Source organism: Pan paniscus, chromosome 11 (assembly GCF_029289425.2).
Source record: "Pan paniscus chromosome 11, NHGRI_mPanPan1-v2.0_pri, whole genome shotgun sequence".
Classification (NCBI taxonomy): Eukaryota; Metazoa; Chordata; class Mammalia; order Primates; family Hominidae; genus Pan; species Pan paniscus.
The window spans coordinates 69,043,339-69,061,573 of NC_073260.2; the positions used below are offsets into that span (position 1 = coordinate 69,043,339).

Sequence of the window (18,235 nt, forward strand, 5' to 3'; positions counted from 1 at the left end):
CTTGATTATTTTTATATATGTACATATTACATTTTAATCGCAGAAAGGCTATAAGGCTTAGTTAGTTTTGACAAAGTGTTTAAAAATACCCAACTAAAGCCTGTTGTAGATATTATCATTATACTTAATAATATTTTGCGTTTATATGTCACCTTTCATTTGAGACTCTCAAGGTGTTGATTCATTTAGTTCCTCAGTTTATGATTCTCAGTTCATCTCAGGAAACCTGAGGCACAGGCCACTGTTCCCCTAACATAATAAAGTCAGAGAATTAATTCAGTCTCCTGTTTCCTTTAGAAAGCCTCAATCATTTTATATATGGTAAATATGTATTATACAGAGAGCATATAGTAAAGACATATCTTATATTTTATTCGGGTCTATATATTTTACTATATTTCATACAGTATATTTTATACATTTTATAATTTTTAAACATGTATATTTCTCTCTGCTAGGCTGGCAGCCTCTTGGGAGTAGGGGCAGATTTGGGGCTGTGAATCTCTCAGAGCCCCACAGGCTGTGGGCACAGTATCTGTGGGCAGCCGGCAGGCACGAGGAAATGCCAGTTACATTAGCTCAGTCCCCCAAAGAAACACCTTCATTATGGATTCATGGTTTTAATGCTAGGTTTTTGCCTGCTATCTAAGGTTGCTATAGGAAAAAAGAACATATCTGCATCTTTTGTAAGAATCTAGTTATCATGAAACTTAAAGTATATGGTAGGATCATTAGGGCCACATACTGACTTTCACAGACCATAAATATCTTTGCTTTCTTGGGCCCCTTCTTCCATTAAAAAAAAAGTTTAAAATGATAGTTAGACTGATGGTATAAAGACAGGTATAATCCAAGCTGGATTATATATATATATATATATATATATATATATATTTCGGATTTAAAAGTAGTTATTTTGTAGGCCTCTAGAAGTATGGGCCCTGGGCCTTCTTCAGTGTCTAATAAAGAGGTGGGCCTTGGGGCAAATATGCTGAAATATCACTGGTATGTTTCCCCTTCACTTGAGTGCTGCTGTAGGGATGTACTCCGGTTTTATTGCCTCAGGGAAGAATGACCCAGCAGGTAACAAAAGAGCCAAATTATTGGATTTGGATTTCAAAAACTTGGGTCTTAGCATAAGCCCGATAGATTTGGGAGCATGAAGAGCCAAGCCACCCTGTTCCACAGCAAATGAAGAATTCATGGACACAAATAGGAGAAGGCCAGAGAAAAAGCTGAGAATGTTTGAATTTGTCTGGGATCCTGAATTTGAGTTAAGATTTTGGAAATCCTGGAGCCAGATGGGACCTGTATTAGTCGTTCTCATGCTGCTAATAAAGACATACACAAGACTGGGTAATTTACAAAGGAAAGAGGTTTAATTGACTCAGTTCCACATGGCTGGGGAGGCCTCACAATCATGCTGGAAGGCAAATGATGAGTAAAGTCATGTCTTACATGGCAGCAGGCAAGAGAGAGCTTGTGTAGGGGAACTCTGCTTTATAAAACCATCAGATCTCATGAGACTTGTTCACTATCATGAGAACAGCATGGGAAAGACCCGCCCCCATGATTCAATTACCTCCCACAGGGTGTCTCCCATGACACATGGGAATTATGGGTGCTACAATTCAAGGTGAGATTTGTGTGGGGACACAGCCAAACCATATCAGGACTTGTCATTGCTCTCCCCATCACCCCCTATTCCCAGGGTAATGTTTTCAGAACTGCTGAAGATTGGGTCTCCCATGTGTCCCCAAGCCCAGAGTGCTGGAGAGATGAAACACTATCTGTTCGGTGGATCAGGCACATAACCCAGGGATGGTGCTGGGTTTCCAGGAACCCAGGTGGAGAGAGACACTAGAAGGTGTCTGGTGGGCTAGAGAGCGGCACCCTTGTGGCAGAGCACCAGTCTACCTATGAGTTTGTGTGGCAAGCCCAGGAGGATGGAGACCTGCATGGATCTGTAAGGGAAGACCACAGGGGAAGGAGAGTGTTTCTGCAGATGTAAGCAAGGAGAAAGGATGGCAACAAAGATGGATTCTTGGCATTGTGGCACCACACAAACCCCTCGGAACTGGAAGAAATCCAGGATTGACCAATATTCCGGTTTTTCCTCTTGGTAAAATGAGAGCTTGGAAGAAAAATTAAGTTCAATTATGGCAAAACTAAGTTCCAATGTATACCAGATTTTGGAGCCCGATTAGTATTCACTATACATAGATGTTTATGATGCTTTACAGCATATGAAGGATTTTCTGCTTTTTAAAAAAATTTTAATTCATATTAAGATCTTAAAAGGTATTGTTATTATTTCTGTCCTCATATTATACATGTGAAAATGGAAGCACAGAAAGGTTAAGTGACTTCCCCAAGGCCACACAGCTGGGACCTGGTTGAGCTTGTGTTGTCCAATATCCCCCCTGAGGACTTAAGTGAAAGCTTCCTGTTAGGATCTCATAAAATGCTGGTAGGTTACCAAAAAGCATTTAGTGTTCTGCACTTTGATGCTCAGATGTGAGGAGAGAAGAGGGCTCAGGTGTGTTTTGCTTGCCGCCCCACCTTGGGCTCCCTTGCTGCTGGGTTCTACTGCAGAGCTCTGCTGTCATGCTCAGAGGTGGGGAGGCAGGAGTGTTAATGGGAATGTAGTGCAGGGGCTGAGCCCCAGTCCAGTGGGGGTGGGGAAGGAAAGAGGATGCCCTTTGGATTCGGTGCCCAACCTAGGTTAAGGGAAGCAATTCTGCTTACCTAGCTTTTTACCCACACTTACCATGTTGTAGATTTTTCTTATTTTTGTGTCTCTCTATCTAGACTGCAAGCAACTGAAGGCAGGGACTCCATTAGACTCACTTCCCACTGCATCCCCCACACCTACCAAAGTCCCTGGCATGTAGTAGGAATTTTAAAACATTTGTGGAATAAACAAATGGCTGGATGATTGAATTCTCAGGTACTTGAGTGTCCCCTAAACAATTCTAGCCCTGTATCCCTTAAAGCAAAGTAACTTCTGAGGGTTGCTTAGTCTTAGCATCCTATATTTCACTCAAGAAAGTTCTATTAAAAATAGCTACTTCAGTTGCCAGCCACTTCTCCTACTTTTTCCTTCTCTACCCCCAAATCCTCTTCTTCCTTCTTCCCCCTCCCCTGCCCCTCCCCTCCCCTCCTACTTCTCCTCCTCCTCCTCCTCTTCCTCCTCCTCCTCCTTCTTCTTCTTCTTCTTCCTCCTCCTCCTTCTTTCTTCTTCTTTTTTGAGACAGGGTCTTATTCTGTTGCCCAGGCTGGAGTTCAGTGGCACAATCATGGCTGACTGCAGCCTTGACCTCCCTGAGGTGATCCTCCTAGCCCAGCCTCCTGTGTAGCTGGGACTACAGGCACATGCCACCAAGCCCAACTGATTTTTGTATTTTTTGTAGAGATGGGGTCTTGCCATGTTTCCCAGGCTGGTCTTGAAGCTTCTAGGCTCAAGGGATCTGCCTGCCTCCCAAAGTGCTGAGATTACAGGCGTGTGTTACTGTTCCCTGCCTCTTATTATTCTTAATCACTCTTTTAATCAAGATGTTTGGTATATTTTTTCCTTCTTCCATCTACATTTTTAAGAACTGTTTTCTTCTACCTCATGTTTATCAGCTTCCTTTATTGCCTCTTTAGAAGCAGGAAGCACAGGTTATAAATCAATATGGGCAAATACTTTGCTGTCTTGTTTTGAAAAAAATTGTAATTAAAATTCATGGTAGAAAGAATTTCCAAAGTGGAAAGTTGCCTTTCTAAGATATTACCATGTCTTATTTTAGAATTTACTGTTGGTAAACTAATCTACATTATTAAATAGGATTCAGTTCATTGGAATCACTGAGTAATTACTATTACTATGTTTGATAAGTATTGTTTGGGTGATATTATTAGTTTTATCACTTATGCTAGGTTGCTTTTAGGAATTAGCCTCAGCATTACTTGAAAAGAGATGGAAAATACTTTATATATCACAAATCTAAGAAATTTATACTTAATACTACAAATATAGAAAATTTTCATTGGATAATTTTTAAAAATCTGAATGCAATACAGAATAAATAAACTTCATCTCTTAACGGACTCCTAATTTTTTCTTAAGGCACCGTGACAGAGAAGCTTTTCCCAAAGATTATGATATAGAGGGTCCTGAGAAAGTTAAAAAACTGTGTAATTCAACATATCGGCGACTTGGAACCGATGAATCCCCAGTAAGTAGTTGCTATTACTTCGTTTTAAGTCTGAAATCTTTGTCATAGTGAAACATAAAAAGGTAAAGGGAGGAGTGTTTTGTGCAGCACCATCCCTTGTTAACTGTGTTAGTTACTTAGATGACTTAGTCACTGTGTGCTGAAGCAACATTACCTGTAAAATGTGCCTACCTCACTAAGTGATTGGGCAAATTACATGAGATGAAGCAAGTTGAGTATGTGGCATGGTGCCTGGCACATAAAAGTGCCTAGGAAATTGTTCCTGTTGCTATGATGCTGTTGTCACTACAGCAGCAATATCCTGCTAGATGTCTCCTTTCACCTCCACAATAACCCTGCAAAGTAGGTATTACCATCTCTAATTACAGAGGAGGGGAAAGAGGCTCTTAAAGACTAAGCGACTTACTCAAAGTCACACAGCTAGGGTGTGGAAGAGGGAGAGTTTATACCCTGGTCTTTGGTTTCAAGTGTTTTGTGCTTATCTTAAGCTGGTGGAGTTGTGAGTAATTAAAACATGCTATTAACAGTCTCATAATGTTTGTACAATCCAGTTACAAGAAAAATATTTATGGCATAAGTAATTCCTGTTTGAATTGAGGTGAGGGGGTTACTGCTTGGCTACCTAGGTGTCTGTCCAGTCAGCATAAGGCAAGAGCTCAACTCCTAGGAGACCCCCAAATTGGGTCCTACAATGTCACGAGCTTCGGGGCTAGCTGAAGACAATTTAGCCTTAGAGGATGGCCTCGGGGCATGAAGAGCTGGTGATTTGATGAGGGTGGTCGTACAGGTGATGAAAAGATTGGGTTTGTGTCACATTCTGCCCCCGCCCCCCAAGGCTGGGCTAGTTTTAGACCAGCATTTGAAATGGGGCAGGTGTAAAAAGACGCATAATTCCACATTGGAAATTGTTCTAGAAGATTCTCCATTCTGCAAGGTAATGAGGACAAATTAGCTTAGCATAGCAGTGCCATTTCCTCCTTTCCTCTTATAGTTGCAGTGGACAGAGAGTAATAAGGATTGCCTGGAGAATGGAGATTTATCGTAAAGTGACAGCTGCCTGGATATGGAATGAGCAAACTTGCAGGAACTAACACAGCTCTAAAGCAAGGCATCCCCATCGCCACCCCAACCTCTCTGTGTCACATGCACACACAGAGTCTCTTTGGCATCTCTATTTCTCTCTGCTCAGGTTTACCTCTTGCTCCATAGCCCAGATCTCAGGGGAATCTCATGATTTCCTCAGTTTCCACCCAACCCTCTTCCCTTTGCACCAGGCTGCCTCATGGGTCATCAGCCAGCATGTGGATGGGGCTCTGCAGTGTGATGCCCAACTCAGTCAACACCCACTTGCTCCATTCCCCCACAAACACAGCTTCACCTTGCTTTCTTCAGCATGGGGCTGTGGTCAGGAAGAGAGTAAGCTGGGCAATTCAGGCATTGCTTGACATGCACTTAGAGAGTTTGGTCCTTAAAAAACATTTATTTTTGATTTCTATAGTAAAGATGTTTTTAAAGAACTTTTGGTCCTTAAAAACATTCATTTTTGATTCCTATATAGAAATGCTCTTGGTCTCTGGGTATTCCTATACCTCATATCATGGGGGAAGTGAGATGAAGCGGGATATGAGGTATAGGAACCACAAACATTCCCTCCCCAATATTATATGCGTTACAGTGGTCAAGCCTCAGGTTTAATGAGAATGTGTAAATAAATAGTAGTATTTACTGTCTGTATGTCTTTTTTTGATGGCCATTGAAACCCTGTCCTCCACCTGCCAGATTTGGAATGTGTATTCAATAGAAAAGAAAATAGACTGAGGAATCACTATTTCTGATGGAACTGCTATTCTCTATCTTAATAGCAATTTACATTTTTCCCTATAGACTTTCTGTGTATAAAGCACTGGCTCATCCATCTTGTTTTTCATTCTTCACAACAAAGCTATAAAGCTGTCAAGAAATATATTATTATTTAGTTCTAAACCTAGACTTACAGATCTTAAATGACTCACCCAAGGTCCCAAGTGCAAAGAAAAGGAGGGGATACTGGCGCCAAGCCCCCACACCTTCACATGCCAGGTGTGAGGCTGGATATAGCAAGAGGATGGGCAAGTCCTTCTTCCTGTTGTCACAGAGTTTTGGTAAAGGCCTAAAGACAATCTTGATAGTTGGCAGGAACCACATGCCTTAAAGCAAGAATCTGGGCCACCTAGGCAGGACCTGCTAAGAGACTAAATTAGATTAAACCAGTATGAGTAGTTATGTCCTTGAAGACAAGGGACTGAAGAGTTAAAAGAGTATTCATGTAGTTGTGGGTTCTATGCCTCTCTTTCTCCAGTTGAGAGAGGTTTCAAGGGAACCACTCAGAGAGATTAATATGTATGTCCTGGAATTTAGAGGACACGGGGTCCAGTCACATGCCTAAAAACCTAAATGTGAGAGGTCATGCCTGATATGGCACAGCAGAAAGAGGGAGTGCACTGCCCTCAGGGCAGGGACAGTAGTGGTCAAGAAGAGACTTGCCTAAGACTTTTATTAAACAAAAGGAAATAACTTGCTGTGGGAGGGAAGGGGCAGTTTGATTAAAAATGAAATTGCTTTATGATTGCATCCTATTGATGCAATAGGATCAATTCAACAAGATGGTTCCATTAAAAGTGCTTCATTTCATTCTCTGGACAGCTCTTCAGGCAGGTATCATGCGTGATCCACATTGGATAAATGAGGGAGCTGAGAACAAGTGAAGTTTAATCACTGGTGAAAAGTCAAACAGCTAGAAAGTGTATTAAAAATTAAAATCTATTGTTCTTCTCTGGCTCTAAATGCTAAGATCTTAGAGACTTTTCCAAACTGCCTCTTGGAGTACCAAACTTTTCCACGTCTAGTGTGCTGGCCTTTTTACCCCGCTACACTGCACCTTCCTTGTAGAAAATAGACCTGATTATTTTTTGCTCTGGCTTGGATATTGTATATCTCACTGCATATGTGTTGGGGCTTTGATTTCTTACATCTTAGCCATAACTTCTGTCCTATTTCCTGAATTATGTCCACACACATGCTGGCTAGCCCTATTCCCATCTGTTTCCCCTTCTGAATGCCTTCTTAACATTTTTGGTTTTTTTGCAAGATTGCTGCTGAGTGGCTGCTTTGTACGTCCACCGCACTTTCATTTAGCTGATTGAGGGTGTCCTTGTCCTTAAATGCTGCTGCAGGAGCTAATGTGAGCATCATTTATTTGTAGCAGAGTTTAAAATGGGACTTACTTTTGTCTACGTTTTGGCTAAGGCTCTAAAAGTCTAAGAACAGAACAATAGCCTCATGTGCCGAAGTAAAGAATTAGGTCATTTATGCAAGATCCTCAAAGAAGATGGTGCTAATAGGCTCCCACTCACATGAGGGATATAAGAGAATTGAAATGCAAGAAGCCTCAAGAGGAGTTTGATAGTACAGAGAGGATTTTGGAAAGAGTGTGCTCTAAGTCTTATCTGCAAGGACCCTTGTGTGCCTCACAAAGTTAGACACAAGACTCTGGTGACTGGTCAGAGGAAGCAGAGCAGAAAGAGGGAGCCAGCTCCTCTAGAGGTGGAGCAACGGTGTGTGAATCCTCGGTCCCAGATGTGCCTCTTGTGGATCCATTGTGGACCATGGGGAAGAAGAAAATGACATGGAGTCATTTCAGAGCCTGTCGAACAGCATCTCATAGTAGGTGCCCAATAAATATTTGTAGAAGGAAAAAAAGGAGAGATGGGAGGGCGTCTAACTGGGTTTCCAGGAGCTGAGGCAAGACATTTAAGTCTAGCCAGAGGCATGTTCTATCATGGGACATTCCATTCAATGTTCCCAGAGGTGATCCCAAAGTCTACCAGAACCTCCCAAGAAAGTCACCTTGGAACATTCACCAGTGCCAGAGAGGGTCAAAGATAAGCATACCCAGGGGAAACCAAAGCAAGATTACATTCTGCCATTCCCACATTTACCTCTCTCTCTTCCTCATCTCCACACATCCTTGGCATCAGTCCCCAAGGAGATAGAGGGAGGTGGGGAATAGGGAAGAAGTCCAAGTGGTATAATTGAGAAGAAGCCAACTGTGCCCCCTGTTCCCAGTATAGTGGGCCAGGCCAAAGCAGCCCCAAGGTGGAGGAATGAGAATCTTCCCATGAAGTTTGAAGTTTTGGCTATTATATGGGACTGGCATTTTAATTACCTCAGTGAAAATCCTCTTGGGACAAAAGTAGCCAGAGAAGTTTTGTATTATCTGAGAGTCACCAGAAACGCCCTGGGACCTGTTTTATATTTCATCAAGGAGCATGAGAAAGAACTAGTCCTCTAAATGACTGTGGATGGGCAGTGATGGAGGAAAAATAGATTTGTTTTCTGATTGTACCTACTTATAAGTCCCACTTGTTCAATAAGCCAGTTGCCCTTTTGTATGTAAAAGAGTATTCCATTCTTATCATATCTCTCTATCCCCTTTCCCTACTTTAGTTTTCTTCATGACACTTACATTGCTGGACATATTTTAGACTTATTTAGTTATTAATCGTTTGTCACCTCCTGTTAGAATACGAGCTCTATGAAAGTGGGGACTTTGGTCTATTTTGTTCCCTGTTTTCTCCCCAGTTCCTAGAACAGTGCCTAGAACATAGTGGATGCTCAATAAGTATTTGTGGAAGAAAGGGAAGAAGGAAGAAATGAAGTAAGGGAGGGAGGAAGGGATGAAGGAAGGAAACAAAGAAGGAAGGGAGGGAGGAAGGGGAGGAGGGAGAAAGGGAAGAGGACAAAAGGAAGAAGTTCTACATTCAACAAACATTTTTTGAGGCCCCATTACTTTGCCAGGCATAATGCTAAGTGCTAGGGTGAGAAACATAATTCAAAAATTGGTGCCTGTATATAAGGAACTCATAGGTTCCTAGGGGAAATGGGAACACATAACCACGGTGGCAAAGGGTATGATGGATGCTATGACAGGAAGAACATCAGGATGCTGTGAGGTGTACCTGAACTGAAATGGGTTGGAAGGAGGTTTGGGTATGGTTTCCTTTGAAGCTCTGGAGCTGAATCCTAAAGGAACCATCTCTTGGCAGAATCTGGAAACACACCATTCAGGTTTCCATGGTGGGATAATTGATTTCCTACTTCAATGGTCCCTCAGGTTTCAGGAGGCCAAGTGAGGCCATTGGGGAAATAGATTCACAGGAGAACAGTAATTCAAGCCACTGGGTTTGCCCTGATTGTCTTATTCTAAGCTTAGTGGGTAATAGCATTCTAAACTACAGTCTTTTACCTGGACTTTATTCAGGTGCTACATATCTCTACCCAGGTGAATTCCATGAAAACTAAAATCATCAAGAGTATGTCTATCATCATTGCTTCAACTTGTAAAGCCTCTCACCCAAGGATCCTCACAACACTACCAAAGGCCCTATCACAATCACTTATGTTACCTTCCTAGCATGTGAGGCTGATACTAAAGTGAGAGCCACTGGGAGGCCAAAGAAAGACCACTTCTGAGAAAGGGGTGCATGTTGAATCCCATACACCTAGAAGGATTAAGTACAGAACACATATGATGCTGTGTCATAGAAGCTGAGAACTTGTCAGACATAAATGAACAAAGAAATACATGAGCAATTTATTAAGCAGATTTTTCTTATACAGCTAGTGGCTAAATGCCAAGGCATTTTTGGAACTAACAGGACAACATTGTTGAGCAAATTAGGCTAATATTAACAGCATCACAGATATTTTGGATTTAAAAATGGCAAATAAATGAATAGTACAAAAGTATATTAGCATTCATTTTATGAATAGATTAAGAATAGCCAAATAAGCCTAAATCTGAGCTGTTTTAGTGAATAAAAATATGACATTTGAAAACTAATGTCCTAAAAGGGATACAAAGGATATAATTATACCAGATATGGAAAATTCAATTATTTACTTAATTGGTTCAAGTATTTTTTTCTTTGACATTGTAGGATAGTATTTTGACCAGCATAATCTTATAATCTTATAGATGCTTCTTGCATTCATATCTAAGCACCTGAAAGGGGTATATGGATCAAATGTTTATAAATGGAATATTTTAAATGCCATTGCAGGGGAAAGGAAGATGTTTGGGGATAGTAGGCTGTTGAGCTAGGGTCTCTTCTTGCTTCCTGTCTCCATAATCTTGGAGCTTGTGGTTGATGTCACAGGTTTCAGCATTCTCTCCTGGAACAACTTTGGATCAGCTTTTCCAATATCACCACAATGACATCTGGCTTTCCTGTGTTAGGAATTCCGTATCAATTTTGGCCCACTGAGTGTACTTCCCTTGTTTTCTGCTGCATCTCTGAGTCTATTTATTCTAGCAAATATCTTCTCTGTCATTTCCAGACGTTTGGGATGGGAATGAAAGCAGGCCACCCAGCATTTTGATCCCATCACTTTCATTTGCTGCTCCTTTTCTACATCAGTAATCATGCCCTAATTTAACTCTTACAGAAACTAGACTTTAATTTTTCATTTATATTAGTTTGCTTAAGCAGGTGTAACTGTTATGTTGAACAAATGAGACTTGAATTGGGCAATCATGTGCACGTACATACACACACACCTGCATGCACAAACATGCAGAGACACACACATCCATATTTTTTGCCTCCACTGCCTATTTACCCTGCTTTCTGGAATCGGTTCTTCCTTTATGCTTGGACAAAATGCTGTGCAGCTTCCTTAGGTTTTATGGTCAATCTCAGATAATAAGAAGCCTATTGGTCCCATTTCAATAAGTAAAATATTTCATCAAAATGATGAATTTCATTTAGAGTTAAAGCTTTTCTCTTCCTCCAGCTACAGCCTGCTCTAGGCTGGTAAGTCTGCAGAGGGAAGTGAGTGTGAAGGGTAGGCCGGGTTGGATAATTTTTTATTTCTCCACCTGCTCTGCTTTTCCTTTCCCCCAGACAACTAGAAGAGCCTTTTGTGTTTATTTTACTAATATTAAATATTTAATTGAGACTATTTTGTGACAAGAAGTGGTTTTGTTATCTCAGAGTGATCATGAAGAAATGAGACTTGTTATAAATTTATTTCTGCTAGAGACAGGAAAAGGAGCATCCCGTAAGCCAGGTGTGGTGGTGCACGTTTGTAGTCCTAGCTACGTGGGAGGCTGAGGCAGGAGGATTGCTTGAACCCATGAGTTTGAGGCTGCAGTGAGCTATGATTGTGCCACTACACTTCAGCATGGGTGACAGTGAGACCCTTTTTCTAAAAAAAGAGAAAAAAAAAAAAAGAAGAGGAAGAAGGAAGAAGCTCATAAAAGCTTGCTTGAAGAGGTAGTTGTGGAAAACAATAAAATTATTTTTCTGATTGCACCCTATGAGTCTCAGTTGTTCAAAATAATAGCAGTTTTATTTGCAGAGGCCTCTCTCGGATCCTTTAGAATCTTTACATGGCACTGCTGAGTTAACCTAGATGTGAAAACAGCCAGGATTTCCAAGGACAAAACTTCTGAGAAATAAGTATGGTCTTTGTGATGATTTTAAAAGATAATCAAGCCTTTGTATTTTTTTTTTTTTTTGGCAATGGTGCAGAAAAGCTACAGTTGGTAGGGGGAATGCTGCTTAACAGGCTAAAATAAGACTCTTCCTTAGTTATGACTGAAGATCTAAGATAATAGATGCCAGCTCCTCCTTTATTCCAAGTAAGTGAGATGCCAACCCACTCATGCAGAACATGCAAATTATTTGGGCGGTAACTGAGTTTTGAGCTGCTTGGTGTCTCATTCACCTTGATGATTTACAAACAAACAAAAATGGTTGAAATCAAACAGATCTTGTCAAAATAATTTAGCAGTTGGAGGAGTTGTCTGGAGAGAGTGTGCATGCTGTGAATCCCACCCCTCTAATCTCTTAAGGGGTAGGGGTGGGAAGTGTGTCTCCTTAATTTCCACCCTGAGAGTGGGGCCTCAATGATACCACCCAGGGAACTCGAAGCACTGGGGTCTCACTCATGCTTGACAAAATGCTACAGACTGGAGGGTTCCAGAAGCAGCCTGTGGCATCAGAGGGAAAAGCTTGACGTGAGAAGTACCTGAGCTTCTAATATGGTTTTGCTCTGTGTCCCCACCCAAATCTCATCTTGTAGCTCCTATAACGTGGGAAGGACCCAGTGGGAGATAATTGAATCATGGTGGCGGGTCTTTCCCATGCTGTTCTTGTAATAGTGCATAAGTCTCATGAGATCTAATGGCTTTAAAAACTGGAGTTCCCCTGCACAAGCACACTCTCTCTCTTTGCCTGCTGCCATCCATGTAAGATGTGACTTGTTCCTCACTGCCTTCTGCCATGATTATGAGGCCTCCCCAGCCCAGTGGAACTGTAAATCCATTAAACCTCTTTCTTTTGTAAATTACCCAGTCTTGGGTATGTCTTTATCAGCAGCATGAAAACAGACCAATACAGCTTCCTTCACTGTGGGTCAGAGGAATATACTTTCTGGGTGCCTGTAAAGAACCCAGGAAAGAATTGTCAATTGGGGATTATCTAAAATGAATCTTGCCATAAGAGATTCTGCCAAGGGTAAGTCATCCTCAGCAGAATAGTCTGGCCAACCTGAAATATATAACCTGAGAAGTCATAAGTGTTCTCTTCATTCCCTGTACCAGTCACGCAGGTTATGTGTCTACTGGATTTACTTCCCATAAGTGCAGCACAAATGGGAATTCATTCTAGAAGAACAGAAATTGGGATTTAAAAATAATTTGTACTCAGGAAAACAGGGAATAGGAATGATATTATGAAATGAGCTTCCTCTATCCATTAGATATTTTCTATATTATAATTTTCTCAAGCTAGATTTTATTATGTAAATTAAATGGAAATTTTAGTGATTATCCTGTGAGTTTGTGCTGTGTTAATTTAGCTATCTCACATACCAAATTGCCAATCTCCAGTCTGTGATATACATATACACAAAGCCCAAAAGACTTTTAAACATATGGAAGTGCTTTTATGAAGTACCATCCTTATGTCAGGTTATGAACATTTCTGCACCAAAGTGATTTTTTCACATTAAGATGGTGTAGGATTAGGTTTGCCTACATGCAACAGACACTGAAAATCAACAGAGGCTGTTCATATAGGGTTGTATTATTTCATGTAAAGGGTCTGGAGGATAGCAGGACTGGTATGAAAGTTCTATGTATTGTCAGAGACCAATTCCTTCCAGTTTTCTGCTCTGCCATCCTTGGGTAGGACCCAAGATGGCTGCTGGAAAACAGTCATTTTGTCCCCATTCCAGGCAGCAAGAAGGAAAACAAAAGAAGGACTTTCCCTGGAAGTTCTTTCCAAGGAAACAACTATGTCCACTTATGCTTAATTGTCCGGAACCAGTCACTGATCATATCTAAGTGTAAAATAATCTGAAAAATGTGGTCTGCAACACCAGGCACCCAGCTAAAGTTTGGGGATTCTATTGATGATGAAGAAGGAATATCTAATATTGGGAGATAACATTTGCCGCTGGTATAGGAAACAGAAGTTAAGAGTTGTCTTTGGAGTCAGATGGCTTCTTTTTAATTCTTGGCTCTACCACTTACAGGGTTGTAACTTAAGTCGAGTCTCAAACTTTCCATGTCTTCATTTCCTTATGTGTAAAGTGAGAATTGTAGAGTTGTCACAAGCATTTAATGTGAAGATATTTAGAACAGTTTCTGGCCATGTGCTGTTATTACCATTATCCCCATGATTTACTATAACCTACTATGCTATAGCTAGTATAGCCTCTGGAGTTTGTTTACAAATCTAGTTGTAGAACCTAGTATGATGCCTGGCACTTAATAGATGTGGATAGATGGATGAATGAATGAGGCAGACTGCATGAGTCTTAAATAGTGGAGCTTCTACTTTCTAGCTGATTTGCCTGGGCATTATTTAATCCCTTCCAGCCTTAGTTTTCCCTTTTTTAAAACAGAAATAAATTATACCAAGTGTTCTTCATTTGCACCTCCAGATCCACTCTCCACTCTTCTCACCCTGCTTTGTGCCAAGGAGGCTGACCTCTAGGGTTGGCTGCAATGAGCTCCTTGCCTTCTGGCTTTCCACTGGGTGGGCCCATGGGAGGCACTGGCAGGTGACCAGAGGTGGGAGGAGAGGGAGCTTGGACATTTATTTCTGTGATTTCCTCCCTGTAGGACCATGGTTTGGCAGTGGCTGGGTTTCTGTTATGAAAGATACAACTATCAGGTGGCCCTCACTACAGCTGTAGGTTGTTCTGAGTAGGTTGATACAACTATCAGGTGACCCTCACTAGAGCTGTAGGTTGTTCTGAGTTACAGTAACTGTTCTACCCTCAAGGTTCTCCACTATTGCTATCCTCAGTGTGCTTCAATAGTGTTGATTTTCTTAATGGTTCCCACACGTTTATAAAGAGATCCTTCATTAAATTCTCCTCAGTTCCCAATTTGATTGTCTTTCCCTTCTGAGACCATGATTAATATTAATACATAACACTCAGAGGGTTGCTTTGAGAAGGTGTTGAAATAATGCATTTAAAGTGCTTAGTACATTGTCTGGCACAGAATAAGCACTCATTCTGCTCCACTAATGCTATGATTATCTGTTTCCTTTTACTCCTCTATTTTATGTTTGGCAATATCTTTGTTTCATATGATTTTCAAAGAGTTGGTTGATTTGCTGAAATGTTTTACTGTTAAAAATCATCAGAGCATATCTAAGCTTAATTTTTACACTTGATCTTAGCCAAAAGGCTGAGAAGCAATCTAAGCTTAATTTTTTGGTAAATCTTATACCTTCAAACAAAATGGTGGCTACTAATTTTTTCTCAAAAGATTTTTTTTGCTGTTAAAATAAATAAGACCCAATGTAGTGTCCCCTACCATCAACTTTGAAACCTGAACATCTAAGAAGAAGAGTAGTTGAGCTAAGGGTATATGGATCAAAGCTGGGAAATTTGGCTGGGAGGATAGTTATTCAGGAGGTTGAGGTCTTGGAGAGCAGTGCTCTGAGAAGCCAAGGATCTAGAGAGCCATGGAGTAGACCAGGAAACCAGCACCAGAGACTTAATAAAAATGGTTTTGAGTAGGCTAGACTCCTGGTTATAGAAAAATCTTATTACTAAAGCAAAATGGACCCAAAGCGTCTGACTATAGCCATGATACTCTTGCAGTTGAAGGCTCTGGTTTTCTAAAGAGTGGTCTCTCTTTAAACAACAACAACAACAACAACAACAGAAAGTCTAGTGGTATTAATGTATTCTGAGGCTTCATGAATATCTTGGGGAATCTAGTCTTTCAGATAAAGTAATGGATTTTCTTGGTGATGAGTTCTGGTTCTTGGCTCTGAACCTCCAGCTTCATGATCTTCTAGAGTTTTGTATGGAGAAAATATTGAATCCCTTACATCCATTTTTGTTCCTTTGATCCCTGAGATGCTACCCTTGATGTTTCTGCAATTGGTTTGAGTACATCTTATAGTTTGCAGATTTTTCCACATCGCAATAATTGCTTAGTAATTAATTGAATTATGCTGTATGACAGAGTGAATAATAATGATGATGATGATGATGATGATATCTGAAGTCCTTGTGATTTACAAAGTGATTGCTACAAACATTTTCCTACTTAGGGTATTTAAAATATACCAACCCTGAAAAGGATAAAGAAGGAAATAGAAAGTAGGTAGAGTTAGTATATTTAATTGAATGCAGTTCTTTCTGTTTCATAGAAACAACCAATTTGCTTTTTATTTCCCAACAGCATCCAGTAATTGCTATTTTTACATATTTATGATGAAATAATTGACAGCTATGATCTATTACTTATTTTTAATGTCAACTAGAGGCAACAATTAAAATCAGAATGTACTTCAATAAAAACATGTTTTAGTAACTGACCATGTTTAGTGAAAATTCATTTTTCTTATATGTGGCTTCTATGTTTCCAGATTTGGACATCAGAAACACATGAAAAGTTGTCACAAATGTGTTTAAACACAGAATGGGCTGAAATGAAGAGCAAGGCTTTATTGAATGAGGAAACAGTGAGCTCTGGGATTATCGAAAGGTATTCTTAATACTTTTCTTTACTTTATAGAATGTGGACATGCAGAAAGGACTTGTATAAGTAGCAAAAAGGTATAGTGACCCCAGTTCCACACTAAAGGAACACATCAAGCACATTCGTCTCAAGCTTCCATGCTTTCTGCTCATGCTGTTCTCTCTGTTTGGGAGTTTCTTTTCGTCAATTGTTTACCAATCAACTCTCTACTTATTCTGGGCCCAGCTAAAATGCCATTTCCTCTTTATATGTGTGTTTTTTTTTTTTTCTGGCCCAGGGTTCTGACTATCAGGTTTGAACCCCAGCTCTACAATTTACTGTAAAAGTTATTTGGTATTTATAACCCAGCTTGTTCACCTGTAAAATGGGAATTACAAAAGCATCTACTTCTTAGGGTTGTTATGAAATTTAGATGAAATAAAGTATGAAGTGTGCATAGAAGTATTGACTGACATGCAGTAAGAATTAGGTAAGCTGTCATTAATCAGAATTAATTGCTTTTCTATTTTTGTTCTCTGAGTATTTTATGTCCTACATGACAGTTGGACTTGCATTCTAGTTATTTATATGAAGGCATTTCCTCAGGAATAGAGAGTTCTTTGAGGATAGAAACTCTTTATTCATCATAGTTGTCATCCTGCATCCTGGTACAGTGCCTCCCCATCGAAGTGTATGACACATAGCCTTTGTCTTATACTGTAATTGTTGAAAAATGCAGTCAAAATAATGACAAAAATGCTAAAAATTCCATTGACTTGAGACATTTTGTTTTACAAAGTTCATAAAAGTTGCAAACATGAAAACTCTTTAAAAAGTAATCATCATAAAAATCTAACCCTAAATTAGTTTTTGTTTTGTTTTGTTTTTTGACCTGGAGTCTTGCTCTGCTGCCCAGGCTGGAGGACAGTGGCATGATCTTGGCTCACTGCAACCTCCGCCTCCCGGGTTCAAGCAATTCTCCTGCCTCAGCCTCCCGAGTAGCTAGGACTACAGGCACATGCCGCCACGTCCGGCTAATTTTTTTTGTATTTTTAGTAGAGACGGGGTTTTATCATGTTGCCCAGGCTGGTCTTGAACTCCTGAGCACAGGCAATCCGCCCGTCTCGGCCTCCCAAAGTTCTGGGATTACAGGCGTGAGCCACTGAGCCCAGCCCCTAAATTAGTTTTACATGGCTTTGAAAGTTTACACATTACACTCTAACAAGTTTTCTAAAAAATGTTATCTTGTTTTAGGGTCACTGGATTGCCTGCCACAGGTTTTGGAGCTGTCTTTCCTAGACATCCACCGGATCGGAGCAAAATGTTAGTAGTCCCTAAACTGCTACAACTGTACAAAATGTTTCTTGATTCAGAAGGTTTGTTTGCAGGGGCAAAGGTATGACAGGGTGAGCCAAGGTCAACAAAATGCCCTTTACATGACATCTTCGACTTGCCTTTAACCAAATATTTTCTCCTTTCACACGCACAACATTAATAACCATAATAATAAAACAGTAAATCCTCACTATTTGCAGATCCTGTATTTGTAAATTTTTCTTCTCTGTAAAATTTACCTATTTGTATCCTACAAGTCAATACTCGTGGTTCTGTCGTGGTCGTTTGTGGACATATGCAGAGTGGTAAAAAAGGGAAGGCACCAGATGTGCACAATCCCAACTGAGGTCGAACAGGGTGATGCCCTGCCTTCTTGGTTCAGCTCTCATTCTATAAACGTGTTCTTTTCACAGTCTATTCAGTGACACATTTTTCTAACTCCTATGCTTTTTGTTGGTGATCTTGTTTAAGACATCCCTCAAGCATGGTGTTGAAGTGCTGCCGTGTTCCTTAGAGCAAGAAGGTTGTGATGTGCCTTTCAGAGAAAACACATGTGTTAGACAAGCTTGATTCGGGCATGAGTTGCAGTGTTGTTGGTCATAAATTCAAAGGTGATAAATCAAAAAATAAGATGTCTTTAAGC

The 18,235-nt window shown here is 40.4% G+C and overlaps 1 protein-coding gene across 4 annotated transcripts in view; it reads left to right on the forward strand.

Annotated features, from left to right (window-relative positions):
* The window catches only part of CFAP95 (cilia and flagella associated protein 95), an 85,270-nt gene that overhangs the window by 19,470 nt on the left and 47,565 nt on the right, over window positions 1–18,235 (forward strand). For 3 of the 4 annotated variants that reach the window (XM_003806362.4, XM_014346152.4, XM_055091884.2), the window contains exons 2-4: window positions 4,112–4,220; window positions 16,166–16,284; window positions 17,512–17,580. In XM_003806362.4, coding sequence (XP_003806410.3) covers window positions 4,112–4,220; window positions 16,166–16,284; window positions 17,512–17,580 — 297 coding nt within the window. The remainder of the gene's footprint in view (window positions 1–4,111; window positions 4,221–16,165; window positions 16,285–17,511; window positions 17,581–18,235) is intronic. The other variant, XM_014346153.3, reaches the window with a different exon arrangement.